The sequence below is a fragment of the Microtus oregoni genome, unplaced genomic scaffold (genome assembly GCF_018167655.1).
Source record: "Microtus oregoni isolate MIOR12 unplaced genomic scaffold, Mior012 000077F_ref0000221, whole genome shotgun sequence".
Classification (NCBI taxonomy): Eukaryota; Metazoa; Chordata; class Mammalia; order Rodentia; family Cricetidae; genus Microtus; species Microtus oregoni.
The window spans coordinates 6,554,318-6,577,363 of NW_024544029.1; the positions used below are offsets into that span (position 1 = coordinate 6,554,318).

Below are 23,046 nucleotides of genomic sequence, written 5' to 3' on the forward strand. Positions count from 1 at the left end.
TTCATTTGCCTTCATATTTTCAGTTAGCTTGCAGTGAGTGTTTCTAAAAGCCGAAAGCTTTGCTGAATGAGTTAATGGGCAAATGCATAAAGGACTGAAGGGCAGCATGGAGAAACAGGGGAACCTGTAAGAAGTGATATCCTAGCCCTTGGAAGGCAAAGGCAGAAGGAACACGTGTTAAAGGCCAGTCAGGGCTACAAAGTGAGACCTTGTCTCACAAAGGAGGGAAGAGGGGTTGAGTAGCTAGCTAGCCCTGACAGTGAAGTGCCTGCCATGCAGACATGAGAACCTGAGGCCCAGTTCTAGGACCCAGATAAAAAGCTGGGTGTGGTGACTTGTGCTAACCCCAGTGCTAAGGAGCCATAGAAAGGGAGACCTCTGGGCTTTGCTGATCAGCCAGCTTAACCTCATAACGGAGACCTAGGCTCTAGTGAAACTGTTTAAAAAAACAAAAACAGGGCTGGAGAGATGGCTCAGCAGTTAAGAGCATTGCCTGCTCTTCCAAAGGTCCTGAGTTCAATTCCCAGCAACCACATGGTGGCTCACAACCATCTGTAATGAGGTCTGGCGCCCTCTTCTGGTCTACACGCATACATGCAGACAGAATATTGTATACATAATAAAATATTTAAAAAAAAAACAACAGAGCAACTAGAGAAATGGATCAACAGTTAGACACGTGCTGTGCTTCCCAAGAGCTTGAGTTTGTTTAAAAGTTACCACATTAGCCAGGCGGTGGTGGCGCACGCCTTTAATCCCAGCACTCGGGAGGCAGAGGCAGGCGGATCTCTGTGAGTTCGAGACCAGCCTGGTCTACGAGAGCTAGTTCCAGGACAGGCTCCAAAACCACAGAGAAACCCTGTCTCGAAAAACCAAAAAAAAAAAAAAAAGTTACCACATTTACTGCTCACATCCATCTGTAACTCCAGTTACAAAGGACCTCACACTCTCTTCTGGTCTTTATGGGTACCTGTAACACATGTGCACCTGCACACAGACACAGAGATGGAGGTGCCAGTGCTCAGGTGGGTTGTGTAGAAAGGTACCATACCTGTCAATGTCCAGTAGGTTTTCTACTTTTTTTCTCGCAGTGCTGTAGATCAAAACCAGGGCCTTGTGAACCTTTGAGCTCTACCACTGAGCTGTTCCCCAGCCCCAACCCATTATGCTCTTTAAGAAACACAGTAACTATTTTATGTTTTTGATTTTCTATCCAGCAACCTTTTGTGTTAGTTTTTTGTTTTTTTGTTTTTTTTTTTTTTTTGGTTTTTCGAGACAGGGTTTCTCTATGGTTTTGGTGCCTATCCTGGAACTAGCTCTTGTAGACCAGGCTGGTCTCGAACTCACAGAGATCCACCTGCCTCTGCCTCCCGAGTGCTGGGATTAAAGGCGTGCGCCACCACCGCCCGGCAGTTTTGTTTTGTTTTGAGACAAGGTCTCCCTTTATGGAGCCCTGACTGTCCTGGAACTTGCTATGTAGAGCAGGCTGGCCTCAAAACTCCATGGATCGACCTGCTTCTGCCTTCAGAAAGCTGGGATTAAAGATGCATGCCACCACACAGCTCTTCATTTATCTACTATTTTATTGAATTTTCTGTTTGTTTGTACTAGGGATAGGACTTAGGGCCTTCAGTGTGCCAAAGGATTGCTCGGTCTTCCAGCTATACCCCTAACGCTTTTTGCTTTTCTTTTTTCTTTTGAAAACAATCTTTTTGTTTTTCTTTCTTAAATTTTTGTTATATTTATTTAATCTTATTCTATTGTGAATGAATGTTTTACCTGCATGTATGTTTGTGTCCCACCTGTGTGGCTGGTGTCCAAGAACCCAGTTCTTTTGGAAGAGCAGCCCATGTTTTTTAACCACTGAGCCATCTCTCCAGCAGCCTACACACAACTTTTTTTTTTTAAGGACTTTTTTTTGTTTCTGTTTCTGTTTTTCAAGACAGGGTTTCTCTGTAGCTTTGGAGCTTGTCCTGGAACTAGCTCTTGTAGACCAGGCTGGCCTCAAACTCACAGAGACCCACCTGCCTCTGCCTTCCAAGTGCTGGGATTAAAGGCGTGAGCCACCACTACCCCACTGACTTTTTTTAAAAAAATTATTTATTTTATTTATTTATTTTTTATATATACAGTGTTCTACCAGAAGAGAGCACCAGATCTCATTACGAATGGTTAAAGGCATAAGTCACAAAACAATTCCACACCAGTTTAGAATTATGATTAATTAAAGGGTTATTTATTCAAGGGGAAAAACTTGCAGATCATTGTCCTAGACAACAGCCCTCTGAGCAACCAGGAAGAGTCTAGCAGCCAGAAGTGGGAGCCAGAAACAAGAGAGCAAGAGCAGGGCTACTGCTGCTTTTTAAACCAAAAGAGACACGCCCAAGTAGCTGGTATCTTAAAGGCTATTGGCTGAAGGAGCAGAAGGAACTCCCCGCAGCAGATGGCTGTAAGCCATCATGTGGTTGTCGGGAATCAAACTCAGGACCCGGAAAAACAGTCAATGCTGTTAACCACACAGTCATTCCTCCAGCCCTTTTCTTTCTTTTCCTTCCTTCCTCCCTTCCTTTTTAGTAGAGTGTCTTATAGCCCATGTGAGCACTGAGCATTGTGTGTTGGTCTCTATAGTCAAGATGACTGGGAACTTCTGATCTTCCTGCTTCTTCCTCTGACGCACTACTAAAATGGACTACTATGTCCATTTCACCAGGTGCTGAGGATCAAAACCCAAGGCTTCCTTCATGCTAAGCAAGCAGCACTCCAACAACTGAATTGTACCGCCAGCCCTTTTTCCTCTTTTGTTTTGTTTTTATTTTTCCAGATAGGGTTTCTCTGTAGCTTTGGAGCCTGTCCTAGAACTAGCTCTGTAGACCAGGCTGGCCTCAAACTCACAGAGATCCACCAGTCTCTGCCTCCCAAGTGCTGGAATTAAAGGCATGCACCACCACTGCCCAGCGACATGCACCTTTCACAGGAAGTCAGGAGCATCTCTGTGAGATTGCCTGGTCTACATGATAAGTTCCGGGGAAGCCAGGACTACATGGTGTCCTCTAAAAAGAATGATGTGTCTGTGATGAGACTGTCAGAACTGAGAGAACGTCACACTGTGTGTGTTCTTGGCACACTCGGGCTTATGTCACCCCTGGGGCCACGTTAGCAGATGGACTGTCTCCTAGCTGCACAAAGCAGAAAGACAAGAGGGTTTTTTTAAAAAAATATTTATTTATTTATTATGTATACAATATTCTGTCTGTATGTCTGAAGGCCAGAAGAGGGCGCCAGACCTCTTTACAGATGGTTGTGAGCCACCATGTGGTTGCTGGGAATTGAACTCAGAACCTTTGGAAGAGCAAGCAATGCTCTTAACCACTGAGCCATCTCTCCAGCCCCCGACAAGAGGGTTCTTGTCCAGCCTAGTCTACACAGTGAGCTCCAGGTTGGCCTTGGCTATGACTGAGATTCTGTCTCAAAATGACTATTTTTCAACCCATTTAGACAGGACATTTGGGGTATGATCACAGAAAGTTGGGAAAAAATATGATACATGTATATATATATATCACATATATGTTAATTTTTTTTGCTTCACTTTGTGTGTATATTATATATAGGTTTATGTGATTGTCCATCCCCACCGATGCCAGATGTGGAGGACCCTCTTGAAGCTGAGTTCCAGGTAACTGTGAGCTGCCTGATGTGGGTGCTGGGAACTGAACCCTGGCCCTCTGCAAAAACAGCACACCATCTCTCCAGCTCCTTTATGTATCACATTATTATTAAACATAATGTGGGCAGAGAGAGAATTCAGCGGGTAAAGACACCTACCGCCAAATGACCCCATGGGTCCCCAGAGCCTCCATGATGGGAGAGAGAACGCACTTGCGCAGGCTGTCCTCTGACCTTCACGATCACGGCCTTCCCCAGATGTTTGTTTTAAAACTTCAAAATGGAGCTAGGCAGTGGTGGCACATACCTTCAAACCTAGAACTCAGGAGGCAGAGGCAGGTAGATCTCAGAGTTTGAGATCAATGTGGTCTACAGAGTGAGTTCCAGGACAGCCAGGAAACTGTCTCAAAAAAACCCAATTAAAAAAAAAAATTCAGGGCTGGAGAGATGGCTCAGCAGTTAAGAGCATTGCCTATTCTTCCAAAGGTCCTGAGTTCAATTCCCAGCAACCACATGGTGGCTCACAACCATCTGTAAAAGAGGTCTGGTGCCCTCTTCTGGCCTGCAGACATGCACACAGACAGAATATTGTATGCATAATAAATAAATTTAAAAAAAAAATTCAAAATGGGTGCTGGTCTTGCCTTCTAAGTGCTAGTAGTTTATTTGTGAGCCATCAGGCCTCCCTGTTATCCTGTCCCTGTTTTGTTGTTTGGTTCGTAACCTCAAATCAGGGTCCGTCCTTTGTATTCAAGCACCAATAGGACTGTGATCTGGATACAGAGAGGTCAGTGTGTAGTGACATTTTGTTTGTGTTATAACAAAGCCTGCCAGAGTGCAGAGGCTAGCCACTAGAGGCCAGGCGGTGGTGACTCACACTTGGGAGTCCCATGCTTTTAATCCCAGCACTAGGGAGGTAGAGACAGAATGGGATATGGCTGGGCAGAGAGAGGAATATAAGGCTGGAGGAGACAGGAGCTCATTGCAATCTGAAGATGCAGTCTGAGGACAGGATCGCCTATTTGGTCTGAGGATTTGGTAGAGGTAAAAAGTCTCTCTAGTGGCTGACTGCTCTGCTTCTCTGATCTTTCAGCTTTCACCCCCTAATATTTGATTCCGGGTTTTTATTATTAAGACCAATTAGAATTTGTGCTACACCAGTGTGCTTTGAGACGGAGTCTTTTCTGTAGCATCTCTTTGGCTGGCCTGGTACTATGAAGCCCGAGCTGATCTTAAATTTGAGGCAGTCTGCCTCAGCTGGGATTATAGGTTTGCTATCATTCCCTGCTTCAAATGAGCCTGTTTTTATTTTTACAGTTTTGGTACAGGGTCTCGTGTATTTTAGATTGGTATTGAACTTGCTATCTTCCCGTGGCACACGTCTTTAACTCTTGGATTTCAGACCTCTGAGTCCTGAGTGCTGGGATTAAAGGTATTGCGCTTCCATGTCTGGGGTCACAGAAGTAGGCAGAGACCTGAAGGATGGTATTAAAGCTTGCATTGCCTCTCATTGGTTATTCTCTGACATTAACATGACCAATTTAACTTCTTCTGAGGCTTGTGGATAAATTTGTCCCAATCAGGGTAATATGTCTAAGAGGTAAATCAGTAGAGATAAAGTATTGGCTTAGGAGTCAGCTCCTGATGAACAATAATAACAAGGATCTATGGCAAACATGTTGATCACATGACCAAGAGAACATGGTCTAATTAATGGCTGGCAAAACAAGCAAACAAGAATGCACAGGGATGGGCACCACAGCTTATGACTTTCTTCTTTCCTGACTGGGCAAACGGTGCCTGATCATCCGATGACAGGGCCAAAGGGATCTACAAACAGCATTTGGCCCTCACTGGCTCAGCCCACATTTATGTCCATAAAATAACCAATCTTAGGAAAAAGTAACCAACTTCACTGTCCAGTTCCAGTCGGGGAGCCCATAAAAAGCTCAGCAAGACATAGCTCGGCACTAGCCTTCCTCTAGGCTACCTTCCCACTCGGGAACATGTCTCACCTTCCTTCATAAACTTTCGCTTTGCTCACTCCTTTGCATTCCCTATCCCTCATCAACGAGAGAACAAACTGTAGAAGCACTGGCTTGGGTGGTTCTGGGGACCACTCCCTGGATTAATCTAACAAAGACCAGAAAGGTATCCTAGTTTCATTGCCATCGCTGTGGTAAAAGATCCTGATGAAAAGCAAGGGAAGAGTTTCCTCGGTTTGCAATCTGGGTCACTGTCATTTAGGGGAATTCAGGCAGGAATTTAGTCACCTGCACACATCACTGCCACCGTCAAGCGCAGAGACACAGTGTAGGCATTCTTGCTTGCTAGTCAGCTAGCTTGTTTTGTGCTAATATAGCAGTTTAGTGCCTGACACGAGATGATTGGGTCCCTCCTCAACAATGAAGGCAGTCTCCCACAGATGTGCCTGAAAGATAAGCTCATCTAGAATGTCAACAGTCCTCAGCCCTGTCCTGAGGATGTCTTGTGAGATAACTGTGATCTGACGGCACTGCTGGTTCTTGGAGCGCTGCCTTCTAAATACATTTTCTTCCAATGCACATAAGTTACACTTTAAAGATGAAGGACTAGAGAGGAGGATTAGGGATTAAAAAGATTGTTTGCTCTTCGAGATGACCCAACTTCAATTCCCAGCACTCACATGATAGTTCACTCCAGTTCCAGGAGATTCAGAGCCAGTTGATGACCTGCAAGGTACCAGGCACCTATACAATTGTGTCCTGAGATTCATCCCTACATATATTTTTAAATGGTAATTTCAGAAAAAAGGGACACATTTTGGGCCACAAATGTAAAACAGTTTGGATAGGAGTTGCTTAGGCTGGTTAAAGTACTGGGTTTGATCCCTGTGACATAAACCAGTGTGGTGGCACAAGATCGTGACACGAGCAGGAATGAGGCAATAAAAGATGGGCAGTATTTCAAGATGGCCTCTGCTACAGAGCAAGTTTAATACCAGACTGAAATACATGAGACCCTATTAAAAAAAAAACCTGAAATGAAAGCAGGATCATAGACTGGGTGGTGGTGACACAAGACTTTAATCCTGGCCTTCAGGAGGCAGAGGCAGGCTGATCTCTGTGAGTTCGAGGACAGTCTGTTCTAAAAAGTGAGTTCCAGAACAGTCAAGGCTGTTATAGAAAGTCTATCTTGAAAAACAACACACAAACACACAAATAGGTACACAAAATCAAACTAAACCAAAACAAAAATAGGAACATAAACGGGGAGTGATGAGGTCCACATATAATTCCAGCCACTCAGGAAACTGAGGCAGATTGCCTTAAATTTCAAACCAGCATGGGCTATATAGTACCACATCAACCAAAGATGAGTAACAGAAAAGGCCCTGTCTCAAAACAACCAAAAGCTCATTTAACAATGCCATTTTATTTCCAACATAGAAAACATATATTGCCATGATTGGGGAAGAAGCAGGGGTTAGCACCAGTAGAATCGATCAAGGTGGCCTTCTTTTCTCCCTAGTGCAGGGCCTTGGCTTGTGAGAGGCGCCTAGTCCCATGCTGTAGAGAGGCGAGACATCCAGGTGACCCACAGTGCTAACAAAGCTGGGATCACCTTGTCAGCCCACCAATTGAATTCTACTCAGCAGTAATAAGATTCCCCAGGGCTTGGCTTGCTGGGCTCTGCCAACCATCTAGCATCCAGAGAGGACCACCCAGTGTTCTCAGCAGCAGCGTCCTGTCTCGTTCTCCTAGGTCTGGCCAGCAGGATGCTCCTGCAGAGGAGGTCAGATCTTCTACCTGCTTCTTCAACTAACTTTGTACTGCTTCCTTTTTACCTTCACCTTGTTTGTTTTTTTATAGACCGACTTCTGTGAGTAGCCCAGGATTCCTGGGACAGCAAGTTCTGCAGTTGTAGATCAAGCTGATGTCACAGAGATCTGCCTGCCTCTGCCTCCCAAGTGCTGGGACTAAAGGTCCACAGCGTCCCAGGCTGTCCTTGTGCTTCCTCACACTATTTTGACTTAAGTGTGTGGGGATGCACTCACACACTATATGCTTACACTGTGTACGTGTGCAGCGGTGTCCGTAGACACACACACTTGCAAGCTCAAGGTATGTGTGTGTAGCACAGGTGTTCGGTGTCAAATGTCACTTCGCGAGTGCCACCTTGTGTTTAACACAGGCTTTCTCAAGGCCACTGAGGTGGAGATGCATCTGCCTCGAAAGGTGGCACACACCCACAATCCTGGCATTCAGGAGTCAGAAGCAGGCAGATCTCTGTGAGTTCAAGGCCAGCCTGGTCTAGAGAGGAAGGGCCAAACAGAAAAACCTGTCTCCAAAAGAAAAAAAAAAACACAACAACAGAACAAAAACGGAGATTCACCTCCATCTCCAGGTGCCAGGGTGGCCAGCTTCAGCAAGCCTGCCGGTCCTTTTCCTTGGATTCTGCACATGAACACATACCAAACAAGGTAACTAGACACTGTACAGACAGATAGTCACTGTCAGGCTTCTTGTGCTTCTGAATCTCACCCAGGGCGTCGATTTCACACTTTTGCTTAGTGACAATCGTTCCTCATTATAGACAGCGGGGCCAGGAAGAACCAGCAATGTGGTTTACGAAGTTTCTTCAGGGACAACCCCTGGACAGAACATCTATGACACCTATTTTGTTCTTTTATTAAGATACTGTAGAAATGGAATGAAGTAAAGAAGGGTAGAATCACATCAGATGGGTACAGAGCAGTGGAAGCCTCCCCCCACCCCACCTCTGAGCACACCCAGTCACGCCAGTTTGTGGCAGGAATTGAAGCAGGGACCCCAGCAAACCAGGCTCACTAACACGGAACTGGTACAGAAGTGCCACAAGGGGGCAGCACAACATCAGAGTTTCTGATGGGTGGCAGGGCCAGCAGCCTTCCTGCCTTTCTCATTGGCACAGGTGGGGGTCTCCATGCTCCCCAAACCTTCCTGTCAGTGCCTCCCACAGGGCCAGCAAGGAGTACTTACCCAACAGCTCCTCAGTGCTGTGCACAAGGATGAACTCAATTGGCTCAGGCCAATTCCAGATGTGAGTCACAGGAAATAGCCCTGCACATCTGGATGCCTGATTTTCTTCTCTCTGTCAGAAAGATCTTTTGATTCACAAGGAATACGTGGTTGGAATGGGCTGCTATGTCACTGTTTTCTCAGACTGGGGCATTAAGATTTGGGGGTAGGTGTTAAATAGAGTGTCATTCCTCCTAGACTGGCCTCCAACTTTCTGTGTTGGAAGATGGCCTTGACTCTCTGATCCTCTTGTGTCTGCCCCCCAATACTGGGATTCGCGGCATGCTCCACCTGGTTTTATTTTATGCTAAAGAAGCCAGGGCCAGAGCCAGTGTGTATGCTAGGCATACTGAGCATTAGTCCTGTCGTTCACTTTCTGTGTTTTAGAGAGAGAGCCACCAAAGCCTAGACTACTGTGCCTCATGGAGGCCCAGCTGGCCTTGAATTTATGACTAGTCGCTAGTCTAAGCCTCCAGAGTCCTGGGATTATAGGCATACACCTTCACCCTAGCTCTAGCATCTAGTTTTAAGACAAATCCACAAACTCCCTAGAACTGTCTAAATGTGAGGGATAGGAGATTGCCCCAAGGGGTGAGGTGACTAAACCTTCAAGCAGTGGGGGTGAGGCTCCATCTTCCTAGTTTCATCAGCCTGAGGTCGGGACATGGGCTGGTGACTTCCATTTTGTCGCACGGAGGTGCATAGGGAGTTAGTTGCGGGCGACTCGAAGGCTTCTGGTCAGAACACACCTTCAATGCTGCCTGGATACACAGGGGACTCTGAGATGACACATGACTGGGACAGCCTCCTCTTCCCCCCACCCAGAACACAGCTCACTAGCTTCAGAAGAGTGGCATCCAGCAACACCCCTTGTGTGTGCAACTTCTAAAGACTCTCAGTCAGAAAAACAGGTCATCTAGAAAGGCTAAAAGAAAAGAAAGAGAGAGAAAGAAAAAGAAAGAAAGAAAGAAAGAAAGAAAAATTAGGGTCAATAGGTAAGATCTGCAGTTCAATCAGGAGGTATTTCTCAGCTACAGAGAGTATGAGGCTAGCCTGCCTGAGCTCCAGGTGTGACTCAGTTGGGGTAACTCTTGCCCACCATGCAGAAACTTGGGTTTGGTTTCCAGAACCAAACAAACCAGGCTGGTGTGGAATTCCTGTAATCGCTACATTTGTACGCGGAGGCAGAAGGATTAAAAGATCAAGGATATCCACCCCTACATAGATGATTTAAAAAGTAAAACTTCTAAAACCCACTAAGACAAGTTACATACCTATACCACCTACACTCAGTTGGCTGAGGGCAGGAGGATCGACGGTCCTTGGCAGCCGGGACTACATACAGTAAACCGGAGTCCAAACAAGAGGAGAGAAAAAGAAAGGATTCTTCATTAGAAGGAACCAATAGATATGCCACTGTGGGGTTTAAGAGTCATATGCTTTCGCAAAGAAAAAAGACGACCATGAGTACAAGGTACAGACAGTCAGCAGCGAAGGGGAACAGACAAGGACAGGGTTGAAGAACTCTACAAAAGGCAGGTATGTGTTTGTGTATGATATATGCATGACCATAAGTGTGTGTGTGTGTGACTGTCTGTCTGTCTGTCTGTCTGTGTGTCCTCACCCTTTGAGCACACATGTAGACCAGGAATATTCATCAGATGCTTTTATTCCTTAAATCTTTTTGCTTTGTGTCTGAGACAGGGTTTCTCTGTGTTTACCTGGCAGTCCTGGAACTGAGATCTGCCTGCGTCTATCTCCCCATCCCGAGGCAAGCGGGTGCCCCATCACCACGGGACTTCCACCTTACTTTGTGAGACAGGTGTCTCGCTGATGTTAGGCCAGCAAGCTCCCGCACCTGCTCCCTTCCCCACCAGGCGAGGATGACACAAGGATGCTGGCACGTCCTGTTGTCACACAGTCCTGTCCACCCATCTCGCCAGCCCTGGTCTCCAGACCTGATAGCTCAGAATATTTAGAATCTCCATATTCTTTTGGAGACAAGTTCCACTCAGCCTGGAATTCACTCATGAGTTGTAATAGGAGCGGCGGGCTGCGTTCCCGGCGCCTGGCTGCCTGCATGGCTAGCTTAGCCCCGGAAGTAATTACATGGAAACTGTATTCTTTTAAACATTGCTTGATCCATTAGTTTTAACCTCTTATTGGCTAGCTCTTACATATTGATCTAACCCATTTCTAATATTCTGTGTAGTACCACGAGCTGGCTTACCAGGAAAGATCTTAACCTGCGTCTGTCTGGAGTGGGAGAATCATGGCGACTGCTTGACTAGGCTTTTTTCTCCCAGCATTCTGTTCTGTTTATTCCACCTACCTAATTTTCTGTCCTATTAAGGGGCCAAGGCAGTCTCTTTATTTAACTAATGAAATTAACACAAAACAGAAGACTCTCCCCCATCACTCATGCCTACCCTGGCCTGGAGGGTTTCCTACTTAACAGGGCAGAGTGGCTCAAAGCAGGAAGGAATTCCTGCAGTGGGCAGTTAGAGATGAGAAGATGAGGATCCTGCTCAAGATCTTCTTTGGCTACAGAGTGGCCTGCCTGGGCTCTATGAGGCCTTGACTAAACCGCAATGCTGCCAGTGCTTCAGTGCAGCTAAGGAGGAGCTGAGGCAGCAGCATCTTCAGGACTATAAAGCCAGCCTGGAAGACTACACATGCATTTCAGTCCTGCCCGAGATACAGGGCAAGACTCTGTGTGAACTCTAAAACTACCAAAGAATAACAGTTCGTAGCATACTGTTCCTACAAACCACAGTAGACACAAACAAACGTCAGAAGATAAGATGGAAGCGTGCACTAGCACTGAATACACCTGTCCGGGAATGAGAGCCAATTCTCATCTATGGTTGCAGGTAGAATGTGTTCCCTTAGCATACTTCTGTGGGTCTGTCATTTTTAGGGTGGGTCACCCACGGTGTTATGTGTGCTTGTTTGTCTGAATTTGCGTGTCTATTACAATCAATTGTAATTTTTATATTATATTTGCATTATTGTGGCTGCTTATGGCCATCCTCAGCGCTTGGTGATTCCCTGGGGGTGAACACATGACAGAGCAGCTGGTGATTCCCTGGGGTTAACATCTGACAGAGCAGCTGGTGATTCCCTGGGGGTTAACATATGACAGAACAGCTGGTGATTCCCTGGGGGTTAACATCTGACAGAGCAGCTGGTGATTCCCTGGGGGTTAACACCTGACAGAGCAGCTGGTGATTCCCTGGGGTTAACACCTGACAGAGCAGCTGCTGATTCCCTGGGGGTTAACATCTGACAGAGCAGCTGGTGATTCCCTGGGGGTTAACATCTGACAGAGCAGCTGGTGATTCCCTGGGGTTAACATCTGACAGAGCAGCTGGTGATTCCCTGGGGGTTAACATCTGACAGAGCAGCTGGTGATTCCCTGGGTGTTAACATCTGACAGAGCAGCTGCTGATTCCCTAGGGTTAACATCTGACAGAGCAGCTGGTGATTCCCTGGGGGTTAACATCTGACAGAGCAGCTGGTGATTCCCTGGGGTTAACATCTGACAGAGCAGCTGCTGATTCCCTGGGGGTTAACATCTGACAGAGCAGCTGCTGATTCCCTGGGGTTAACATCTGACAGAGCAGCTGGTGATTCCCTGGGTGTTAACATCTGACAGAGCAGCTGCTGATTCCCTGGGGGTTAACATCTGACAGAGCAGCTGCTGATTCCCTGGGGTTAACATCTGACAGAGCAGCTGCTGATTCCCTGGGTGTTAACATCTGACAGAGCAGCTGGTGATTCCCTGGGGGTTAACACCTGACAGAGCAGCTGGTGATTCCCTGGGGTTAACATCTGACAGAGCAGCTGGTGATTCCCTGGGGGTTAACATCTGACAGAGCAGCTGGCCTGCCTGAGAGTTGTTCATGTGCAACAAACCCACAAACACAGAGACAGAGACAGAGAGAGACAGAGACACAGAAGAGAGAGAGAGACTCACCAGTGGCTGCGTGTTCGAGTGCGTAGAGGACAGGGGAACAATACAGCAGTCAGAGGGGATCACAGTGTCAGGCCAGATCAGCCTCCCAGGCTGGCCAACGTCTCCTGAGAAGTTCTCCATTTCAGTAGTACAGTCTGGTCCAGTGGCTGAGGCCAGGAATAGATCCCGTGATGATGGGCTGGGAAGCATGGGGTTCTGTTCTTCTCAGATAGGGTTGCTCAGAGACAGAGCAGATTAAAACCCAGAAATGTGTTCTCCCAGTGGGGGAACACTTAGGGACCCCCTTTTTTTTTTCAGACAGCCTTTAATGATAAGCTCTTCTCCCCTGCCCTTAGGCTCGCAGGCTCTTTGACGTCCTGGTCCTCCATGAACCCTTCCTCAAAGCGCCCCGGTGATCCGCTGCCACTGAGGCTTTAGTGTTGCAATAAAGCCTTTTCCAGGCCCAGGCTCCTGCTGGATGTACTGATGTGTTTGCTTGAGGGGACCACCTGCAGCTGGTTTCTGACAGCCTTCCTGGGCCACCTCAGCTCTGTTAGTTCCTCACTTTCCCCAGGATGTTAGTAAGGCTCCTCTGCTTTTTCTCCTGTCCTGTGGGAGACATCTCTCAGTGGGGAATGATGCCTTACACCCCACTTTCCTGACTTCTTCTTCTCTTCCTCCTCCTCCTTCTCCTCCTCCTCCTCTTCTTCCTCCTCCTCCTCCTCCTCTTCCTCCTCCTCCTTCTCTTCCTCCTCCTCCTCCTCCTCCTCCTCCTCCTCCTCCTCCTCCTCCTCTCCTCCTCCTCTCCTCCTCCTCCTCTTCCTCCTCCTCTTCCTCCTCCTCTTCCTCCTCCTCTTCCTCCTCCTCCTCCTTCTCTTCATCCTCCTCCTTCTTCTCTTCCTCCTCTTCCTCCTCCTCCTCCTCCTCCTCCTTCTCCTCCTTCTTTTTTGTGGATCTTTGAATTGTTCCAGCCTCAGGTTCCTCAAATTCTCTTGGGTCACTCATCTCAGACGGGGGAATCTATCACCTTCTGTCCTTTCTCTTTCTTCTTGCTGGGTGCTGGAGCCACCTGGGGCTCAAAGTTAGCTGCAAGTGCAGCTTCTGCCACCTCTGCCCCCAAGGCCAGCGTCTTGCCCAGCCACTTTTTCTTCTTCTTGGTCTTCTTGGGAGACACAGGAGCTGCCTCAACCTGAAGCCCATGTTCTGAAAGTTCAGGCTCTGTGGTCACTCCAGGGAGCCCCATATCTGGCTCCATCACCAAATTCTGCCTCTTTTCTTTTCTCCTCTTCTTTGTGGGGGGCAGTGGGAAGGCTTCCTCCTGGGGTTCCACAGTGATCTGTAGCTGAGAGGCAGCCATGATGGCCTCCACTGCTTGCATCCCTTCAGCCTCCTTCTGCCTCTTTTCTTCTTGGCCCACCAAGATGGTCTCATCAGGAGGCTCTATTTTCGCCACAGATTCCATGGGTTCCAGCTCCTCTTCTGGCTGGAACGTCTCTGCTCCCGTGGACTTGCTCTTCCTCTTCTTGCTGCTGCTGGCAGATGGGAATGGGAGTCCCATGGGCTCTGCCATCTCTGCCATGGGCTCTAGTGTCTCAGCCCCCAGCATCTCTACCTTGCTCACCTGATGCTTCTTTTTCTTCTTCCTAATTTCTAGGCCACTCCAGGCTGTGTCCACCTCCATGGCCCCATGCCCGTTGACTGCCTCCTGAATGTCTGAGGCCTCTGCGACCTTTCTCTTCCTTTTCCTCTTCCCTGAAGTAGGTGACCTCAGAGCCATGACTGACCCAGGTCCTGTGAACAGAGGGCTGCCTCCAAAGGCAGAGAACCGAGGCTGCAGGCTGGCAGGGATCTGAGGTGGCAGGCTTGTGGGAATGGGCTGCAGGGGGACCCGAGAGATAAGATACTCTTGAAGACCCTCCATGATCCTTATGCTCCCATGGGGGGCCGGAGCACAAGTGAGTCTCCCTCCCACCTCTGTTGACGATGCCAGCAAGGTGGCTTCTCCAGCCTGAGGGCTGCCAGTAAGGACCCGGCATCGGCACCTCTTGCCATCCAGTTTGCCCTTAACAGTCTTTGAGCCAGAGAGAGGCACAGGCCGCCCATTGAGGCTGAGGAAAGAAAGGGAGAAGGCAGAGGCTGGTTAGATACTTTGCAAAGCGGGAGGCCGGGGCTAGAAGCAGCTTTTCTAGGCTAGGGTGCAGCTCAGTGCTAGAGCCCTGAGTTTTGTTTCAACTAACTTCTGTTGTGTGGGGTTTGTGTGAGGCCTAGAACTCCTGATTAGCATGCATCACCTCCTGGGTACTGCAAACAGACACGTGCCACCGTTCCTGGCTTGCTTGCTTCGTTTTTATTTTTTGGTTTTCGAGACAGTGTTTCTCTGTGTAGCCCTGGCTGTCCTGGAACTCACTCTGTAGACCAGGCTGGCAGGGAACTTGGAGATCCACCAGCCTTTGCCTCCCATGTGCTGCACGATCACGACCCAGGTCCACCCGGCTCCTGGCTGTTTCTTGAGACAGACCCTCCGTGTGTGATGCTAGCTTGGTATTCCCTATCTCATGCTGGCCGCGAAGCCTACCATTTTCCTGCCTCAGTCTCCTGAGTGCTGACATTAAACCTAAACCCCATCATTTATGGCTAAGTAATGTTTAAGGCAGGCAGGCGAAGGACGAGGCTCAGACAGGGAGTTTGTGCCTAGTATGAATGGGCCCTGGATTTGATCACCAGCATTGTATGAAATTGGGCTCGGTAGCCGCAATTGGGAGGTAGAAGCAGAAAGATCCGAGTTTAACTACTGCATAGGATGTTAAGATTCTCCAAAACAAAGCCAGTCAGTGGTGGCTGTGCTAGCCTTTAATCCCAGCACTCGGGAGGCAGGTGATTTGAGGGCCAGCATGGTCTAAAAGAGCTAGTTCCAGGACAGCAGGACAGACTCCAAAGCTACAGAGAAACCCTGTCTTGAAAAACAAAACAAACAAACAAAAAAAGATTCTCCAAAACAAAAGAACATGTGACACCCACTTGTAGTTCCAGACTCAAGAAACCGAGGCCAGACGATGCTGGGACTTAAGAATCCAGCCTGGGCTAGACAGAATGAGGCTGACTCTCCGGGTTGTCAGAAAGGCTGTCTACAGTTCTAGGTTCACAGTGTGGGGTGGGTTCAGTTTCCAGGGTGTGTGTGTGTGTGTGGGGGGTACTCCCAGCGGGTGGGGTGGGAGTGACCACTCACCACTGTGGGGCAAAGTCTGGAGGGGCTCGGATAAGCCACACTTCTGTATCTGGAAACAGGAGCACCTCCAAGGAGAAATGAGGGAGATCCGAGTCTGGAGACATTGCCATAAAATTGGCGGGGCAAGAGAACAGAGTGGCACCGGAGGCCTGGGTACCCGCCATCCCAACGACCTGCGCTGGGTCTCTTGCTGTCACAGGTTGACAAGGTCTAGGTAGAAAGACCATGAGATGAGATTTTACCAATGTGACTGTGGCATGGATGAGGCAGCTTCCCGGAAGCGTCCTCCCCTCCCCCCCCACGCCCACCTCCAAAAGAAGTGGAAAAGCCTGCTTACCTTTGCAAGGCTGAGAAAAACAGAAGCCTTCTTAAAGAATTTCACTGGCCAGTGCAGATTCAGGCAGACTCAGGCAAGCTGGAGGCAGGAGGCACAGCAGGTTGCTGTCTCTCCTTATTAAATTTTCAGGTTTCACTCTGACACCTACCAGTCCCTCAGGGTGTGGCACATGATGGTAAGTGCAGGAGCTGGTTGTCACTGATGAGAATGCTGGCCTTGAAGGAGCAAGCAGGCAGAGGCAGGAGGTGAGTAGCTGGAAGGCAGAATTGGTGGAGAGGGGGACTCTGCTGCCCTGGGGTCACTCGCTCCCCAGCTCAGATTTTCCCAAGCTTTGGGTCTGAGGACTCAAGCAATGGAACCTGCTGGGATGACTTGTGGGGATTCCTGCTAAAGGTTCTTGCAGGAGCCTGCCCTCTAGAGGAGTCGGTCCTACAGGGCTGCTTGCAGGACACATTCTCAACCTGGCAACCCAACTTAGGGCAGGCTGACTAGGAATACTCTCCTTGGGGGAGAGAAGTCTCACCCTATGGAGAAGACCGTGTTCTCTGCCAAGAAACGGGGCAAAGGTCAGTCACTACCCAGAGCACCACTTCTGATGTTTCCGCAGGCAGGGGGAGAGGGCAAGGCGCTATTGTTCCACAAGACAGCCTAGGGCACCTTTGCACTTCAGTCCTCCACACTGAGCTAGACCCTGTGGGAAGCCTACCCTTCCTGCCTGGGATTTTACCTGGAGAGATAGATGTTCTCTGGAGTAGACAGCTCTTCCTCTGTGGGAGGTGCCTGTGGCCAGATGGTGGGTGTCCTGGGCATCTGGCATGGGTCCCCAGAGGGGCTGTCTGAATCTCATCCAGACCGATCCCCAACCCATGGCTCAGAAGCCATGGAGCTGGGGCTTGACCTCTTCGGGGCTTCAAAGAGAAAGGCACAGGAAGGAGACTCTTAGTGACTTCAAAACACACAAGACTTAGTGCACTGCCCTGCAGCGCCCAAGTTCCCGACTGTTCCTCCAAGGAATCTTTGCCTCCTTTGGCCATGCCCCCACCTCTCCCTGCTTGGCTCAACACCTCTGCTGTCCCCCTGTTGCTCAACAAGCCTGAGGTCACACTTCAGGGGACACTTGGTCTTTTTTTTTTTTTTTTTTAAAGATTTATTTATTATGTATACAACATTCTGCCTCCATGTATGCCCGCAAGCCAGAAGAGGGCGCCAGATCTTGTTACAGATGGTTGTGAGCCACCATATGGTTGCTGGGAATTGAACTCCGGACCTTTGGAAGAGCAGCTAGTGCTCTTAACCACTGAGCCATCTCTCCAGCCCCCGACACTTGGTCTTTCTGAAGTGACAGGTTGTTATGCTCACAGTGTGCCACGAGTGGACACAGGCATCATTTATCACAAAGGACAGGAGGAAAAGTACAAATCAGATGAAGTGAGAAAGGTGCTCACCTGGTTCTGTGGGTGCCTCTAGGATCCCCTGACTGTGGAGCCTGGTTCTCACGGGAGGCATGGTTACTCTCTGCAGGAGGCAGACAGCAACACAGGTGTCGAAAAACGTTTGCAATGGTTTTCTTCAGCCTATTCCAGCGGTGACGCCTCTGGTTTCGGGAGGAAGTTGGCCCGGTATCCTGGAGCTGGCCATGGCTGTTGGTCACTTCTACTATCAGTGTGTTCCCAAGGGAGGAGCCTTTGGGGGTTACACAGAGTTTCTCTGCGTCATTTGCTGCCTCATTGTGGTCTGCCCCAAGAAGGTGGTACAGAGAGCAGGATGGCTGGGCACTCGCCGTCAGGCTGCCACACAACCCTATCTTCGATGGCGAGAAACTCTTGCTGCTGTCCAGGCTGCTGCTCATGAGGGAATCAGCCACAGGACAGCGCAGGTGGGATAGGTGGGCAAGGTGGATCCTCCTTGGCTGGCAGCACAGGGTGGCAGGCATGCTATGCCTTCTGCCACCCTGCCTGGAATTCCCATCTTCTTTCTCCTGGGGCTCAGATGGCACGATGAAGGTTGGGGAAGTAGGCTCAGCAGCTTTCCTGAGAATCCCAGAAAAGAGGTGAAGATCGGCCTGGTTGAGGACAAGGCCTGGCTCCATGGGTTTTGTGGGTTTCACCTGGTGATGGCAGCTGTCTCCCCCGGGTGCCTGGTGTTGCAGACTCAGGTGTGTGGCCATTGCCTGATTAAATTTTTGGTCTTCTTGTTGGTACTCAATGCCCGCCATGGTGCTGGCAATGCTAGGGCTCCGGGTGCCTGGGAGACTCTGGATGGATGCCCGTGCCTGGCTGTCCCTTATCATAGGGCACCTCAGGATTTGACTGATGGTGGGCCTCTTTTTAGGGCTGATCATGAAGATTTCCATGATTACATTAACAATATCGAGAGGGACATGATGAGGAACGCTGAAGTTTGCAGCTAAAATTTGCTGCTTCAATCCCTTATAAGAGCTCGCTTGGAACGGAAGCTGCCTGGCCACCATGTAGTAGAGGAGCACGCCTAAGTTCCAAACATCGCTGGCATAGCCATCATATGGCTTCACCTTCAAAAGTTCCGGGGCACAGTACGGCAGAGTGCCGCAGAAAGTCTTTAGTTTTTTCCCGGGGACAACTCTGACAGCCAGGCCAAAATCACAAAGTTTTGCATTCCCAGAGGCATCGATTAAGATGTTGTTGGCTTTGATGTCCCTGTGGACGATACAGTTGTCGTGGCAGTACTTCACTGCCTGTACTACCTGGGTAAAGAGCCTTCGCACCTCGCACTCCTGTAAGCCTCCCTGTTTTCGAATTTGATGCAGCAGGTTCCCTTTCGAGGCATAATCCATGATGACATATGTCATCTCCCGTGTCTGCACCTCCTGAAGGAACCTGATTATATGCGGATGAATGAGGGATCTCATTATATCAACCTCATTATTGTTGCGGGCAGAGTCCCCCTTCACATTTTCTAGAATCTTCACAGCCACGTAGCTGACAGTGGGCGTGTGAAAGGCCAGTTTCACTGTGCCAAAGGTTCCTCGTCCCAGAGTTTTTGTCATTTGATAGATACTGCTAAATCTCTCCTTGTCACAGTAGAGGGTCTCTCTGAACTGCTCCATGGCCAGGTTCTTGCTGAAACACAACAGGAACTTTAAACAGTTTAAATCACACCAATGAGAATGTTTATCACTATGAATTCCTACATTCCAAAGAGAAAAAGAGTCACCGATATTTCAGGCAACCTAACCAGCTACGTAGTGCTCAGGAAGGGAAGGAAGTACCTTCCAAAGCAGTGGACAGCAGAACATAACACAGGTCAGGTTGGCCGGATTCACCCAGAAACGGAGAGAATAAAACAAAGGGTCGCAGAAGCTACGAGCCACTGATTGGACAGGAGAATCATCCTCTTACTTGAGCTGAACACTCATTGAGAGACAAGATACTAATAAAATCATATGCATGAGAAGTTGATGAGACAACAGAAACCCCGAAAATAGAGTGTGTCTTGGTGGGGAGATGACTCAGGAGATCAGAAGGTTTACTATTCCGGCAGAGGACCTGTGTTTGGTTCTCAGGACCCAGGCCAAGCGGATCAAGTGATTCCAGTTTAGGAGATCCTACACTTCTGACCTCTGAGGGCATCCAAACACATGCGTGGACGATCGCAAGGGCAAACACAGACACACACACACATATATATACACACAAACACACACTTGAGGTCGCCTACATGTACACTCACATGTACTACCTATAATTTCAAATAGTGTTATAAGTCTTTTTTTTGTATAATTTTATTTCTATGACCTGGAAAGACATAAGACGGCAACAGATCCCCTAGGTGCGGCACTTCAGGAAGTTATGTTGTGATGGGATTGCTGTGAGACAGACCTGGTCTTCTGCGAGAAGAGTCCATGCTCCTAACTGCTGGGCTGTCTCTCCAGGCTAACCCACCCATCCCCCAAAGAAATCTGTTCCAGTCCTTCTCCTGGACTGGAAAATGTGAATGGAATTGAGAAACTTCTTGATATAAATTCAACTAAGAAGATATGATAAAGAACAAGATTGAAATATTTATGAGGGAAGAATCTGCATAGGAAAGCCCAGGAGCAGGCAAACCTACTGATGAATCCTTTCAATCTCTTGAAAACAAATGTCAGTGCTCCTCAATACTCCACAAAATAGAAAGGTACTTAGCAGTTCCAAACTCATTCATGCCCAAACCAGGAAAACACAATGAAGAAAAATAGAGGCTATTTCCATGATGAACATAGATGTAAAAATACTTAATAATACTACTTAATACTTTTCACCAAATTCACATAAGCCAGGCCATACTTCATGGTTAATATATGCTCCCAAGGATCCTTGCAAGGATATCTCTACGCATTTAGCCTGACAACACAACATTGAAACAGAATTAAGGGCAAGAGTGCCACAGTCATACAGAAGGACGGCCATAGAGAAGGATGAAACTGTGGGGCTCTCAAGAACATGGTTGTCACCGGAGAAGATCGCTCTACATGAGAAAAGCCAGTCCTTCAAATGTGTCACTTTTCTTCTCTCATATGTGGAACTTAGGAGCAGGAGGAGGTCCTCAACATAAGAGGGGCCTCCTAGGAATGTGGAGGAAGTCGTGTGAGAAGAAAGCATAGCAGCGTGGGTTAATCACATGATCAAGTGCTCAGAATGCATTAGAGATGTTCCTGCGATTGCCAGGACTAAATTGTTCCTATGATATGGTATGCCATAACAAGGAAAAACTTGAAATGAGAAAAGAGAAATGGACCAAGGAACACATAACAAAAGTATATGAAGAAGTAAAACTAAAGGCAGAGGTTCTGGAGAGATGAGTTAGTGTTTAACAGCACCTCCTGCTCTTTCAGAGAACCCTGGTTTGAGGCCCAACACACATGGTGCTCACAATCAATTGTTACTCAAGTTCTAGCTAATCTGTCTTCTTCTTGTGACCTCCACAGGTGTGAGGCTCATGGTACAGACACAGACATGAAAACAAAATACTCATACACATAAAATAATAATATTAAAAATTATAACCCAAGAAGCACAACTTAAAAATAAAAACTACCAGGCAGTGGTGGCACATGCCCTTAATCCCAACACTCAGAAGGCAAAGCAGGTGATCTTTTAGTGTGAGGCCAGGCATATCTACAGAGTGAGTTCCAAGAAGGGAAGAGCTACACATTGAATTTCTGTCTTAAATTCTCCTCCCATACACCCGCAAAACAGAGAGTAAAAAAAAACATGAAAAGGTAAGCTCATAAACCAAGCCAGAAAATGAATAAATACACAGACAACAACAACAATCAAAGGCAACAAAGCTGGAGGGAAACTTACTACGTTGGAGTCCAGCAGCTCTTGAAATTCCAAATACTCTCTTTCAGCAGCACAGAGCTCCAACCACTTTCCACCTCACGAACACACCTGCACTGTAAGGACAGGAGGCAACATCAGCCAGACCTGTAAGGGCACAGGGACCTGTCATTGTGAGGTCAGAGCAAGAAAAGGACAAATGGTGGCTTTTCACAGCTCACGGGTTTTCTTCCCATTTGATCACCAAGTACAAGAAAGCTGAGTGAAAAAATGAGAACACTAGGGACTTGGAAGACGTGGGCAGGAGGCAGTGAGAGCAGGGGAATGTGGCCTTTTCCATATCTCCTCCAGAAGAGGCAACTTCTGCCATGCTCCATTCTGCCCACTACTCCTCTTTCCCATTCGGTTTCTCTCTCTCCCTGCCTCTCTGTTCTTCTCCTCTTTCCCCTTCCGTTCCATACCCACTAAATAAATATCCAATCTTGATCTGCAAGGTGTGCCTATCCAAGTGTCTCAACAAAATAAAAATAAAGAAAAAAGAAAAACAAAACTCAGGGAGTAGAGCAAGCAACGAGTTGACAAGAATTAGCCAAGGAAGAACAAAGCAGCCGGCAATAGGAAGAGAGGAATGCACAGGAAGGTGTAGGGAGGCACTTAGCGATTCACGGTCTTTTTGGTTTGGGATGAGTTAGAGATGCTTCTCTTGCTGGGTCTCTATCCAAACAGGAAAGTAGACTGGTTGCTTCTTGGCCTCTCTGAGCTAGCAAGTTATCACCCAACATCTGACTCCCAAGTCTTTATTGGTAAATAGAACAAAGGAGGCTTTGTTAAAACTTACACTTGGTGACTGTGGTCAAGCTGGTACCAGCGGCACCAGAAGTCACACGAGGCCTCAGCCTATGTGGCGAGGTGTTGACTGTCAGGCCCTGGGGAGAAGATAGCAATTAAAATACAGGTAGATTCAGGTTAGGCCATTAAACTGACAGAAAAACAAGAAAAGTCTCATAAAGGTGAGCACTTGGCTTTTTTTTTTTTTTTTTTTTTTTTTATTGCTTTGTCAGGACGGGGTTCTCTGTTTAACAATCATGGCTGTCCCTGAACTCGCTCTGTAGACCAGGCTGGCCTCAAAGTCACAGAGGTTCAGCTGCCTCTGCCTACCGATTGCTGGGATTAAAGGCATGCACCACTGTGGCCCGGCACATGGCAGTTATTAAAGCTAGGAAAGTTGAGGCAGGAGGACCAGCAGTTCAGGTCATCTTTGGCTACACAGTGGCCTTGAGGCCAGCCTGTGCTCCAGGAGACCCTCTCTCACCAAACCAAAAAGCAAAAGCAAACAGAAGAGCAAGGACTGCTTTTGTCTTGCACATGATTGAGGGCCCCAGTGCTTCAAAAGTAACCTTGGCTGTGAGACACAGGGCATGGACACAAGTGTGTCCGTGAGTGTGACATCAACATCTGCGGCGGGGAGGCGGCGATCAGCCTTTTCGTGCTCTTGAAGCTATGCTGCTGGAACCTCGCCT

General features: G+C 48.1%; 2 protein-coding genes across 2 annotated transcripts; both read right to left on the bottom strand.

The window, feature by feature from the left end:
• Positions 1–13,590: 13,590 nt before the first annotated feature.
• LOC121441497 (DNA-directed RNA polymerase I subunit RPA34-like) lies at positions 13,591–16,053 on the bottom strand (the record flags this gene model as incomplete). Its single annotated transcript, XM_041642728.1, is given in 3 exon segments — positions 13,591–13,680; positions 13,682–14,771; positions 15,890–16,053. Coding segments are annotated over 3 exon segments (1,344 nt in total), but the record flags the coding sequence as incomplete, so codon positions are not given.
• Positions 16,054–17,667: 1,614 nt separating this feature from the next.
• On the bottom strand, positions 17,668–21,896 carry LOC121441413 (sperm motility kinase 2B-like). Its single transcript, XM_041642541.1, has 2 exons — positions 21,748–21,896; positions 17,668–19,324 (listed from the first exon to the last, which is right to left on the bottom strand). Exons 1-2 carry the CDS (start codon positions 21,894–21,896, stop codon positions 17,668–17,670), a joined length of 1,806 nt encoding a protein of 601 aa, XP_041498475.1.
• Between the last annotated feature and the right edge of the window lie 1,150 nt (positions 21,897–23,046).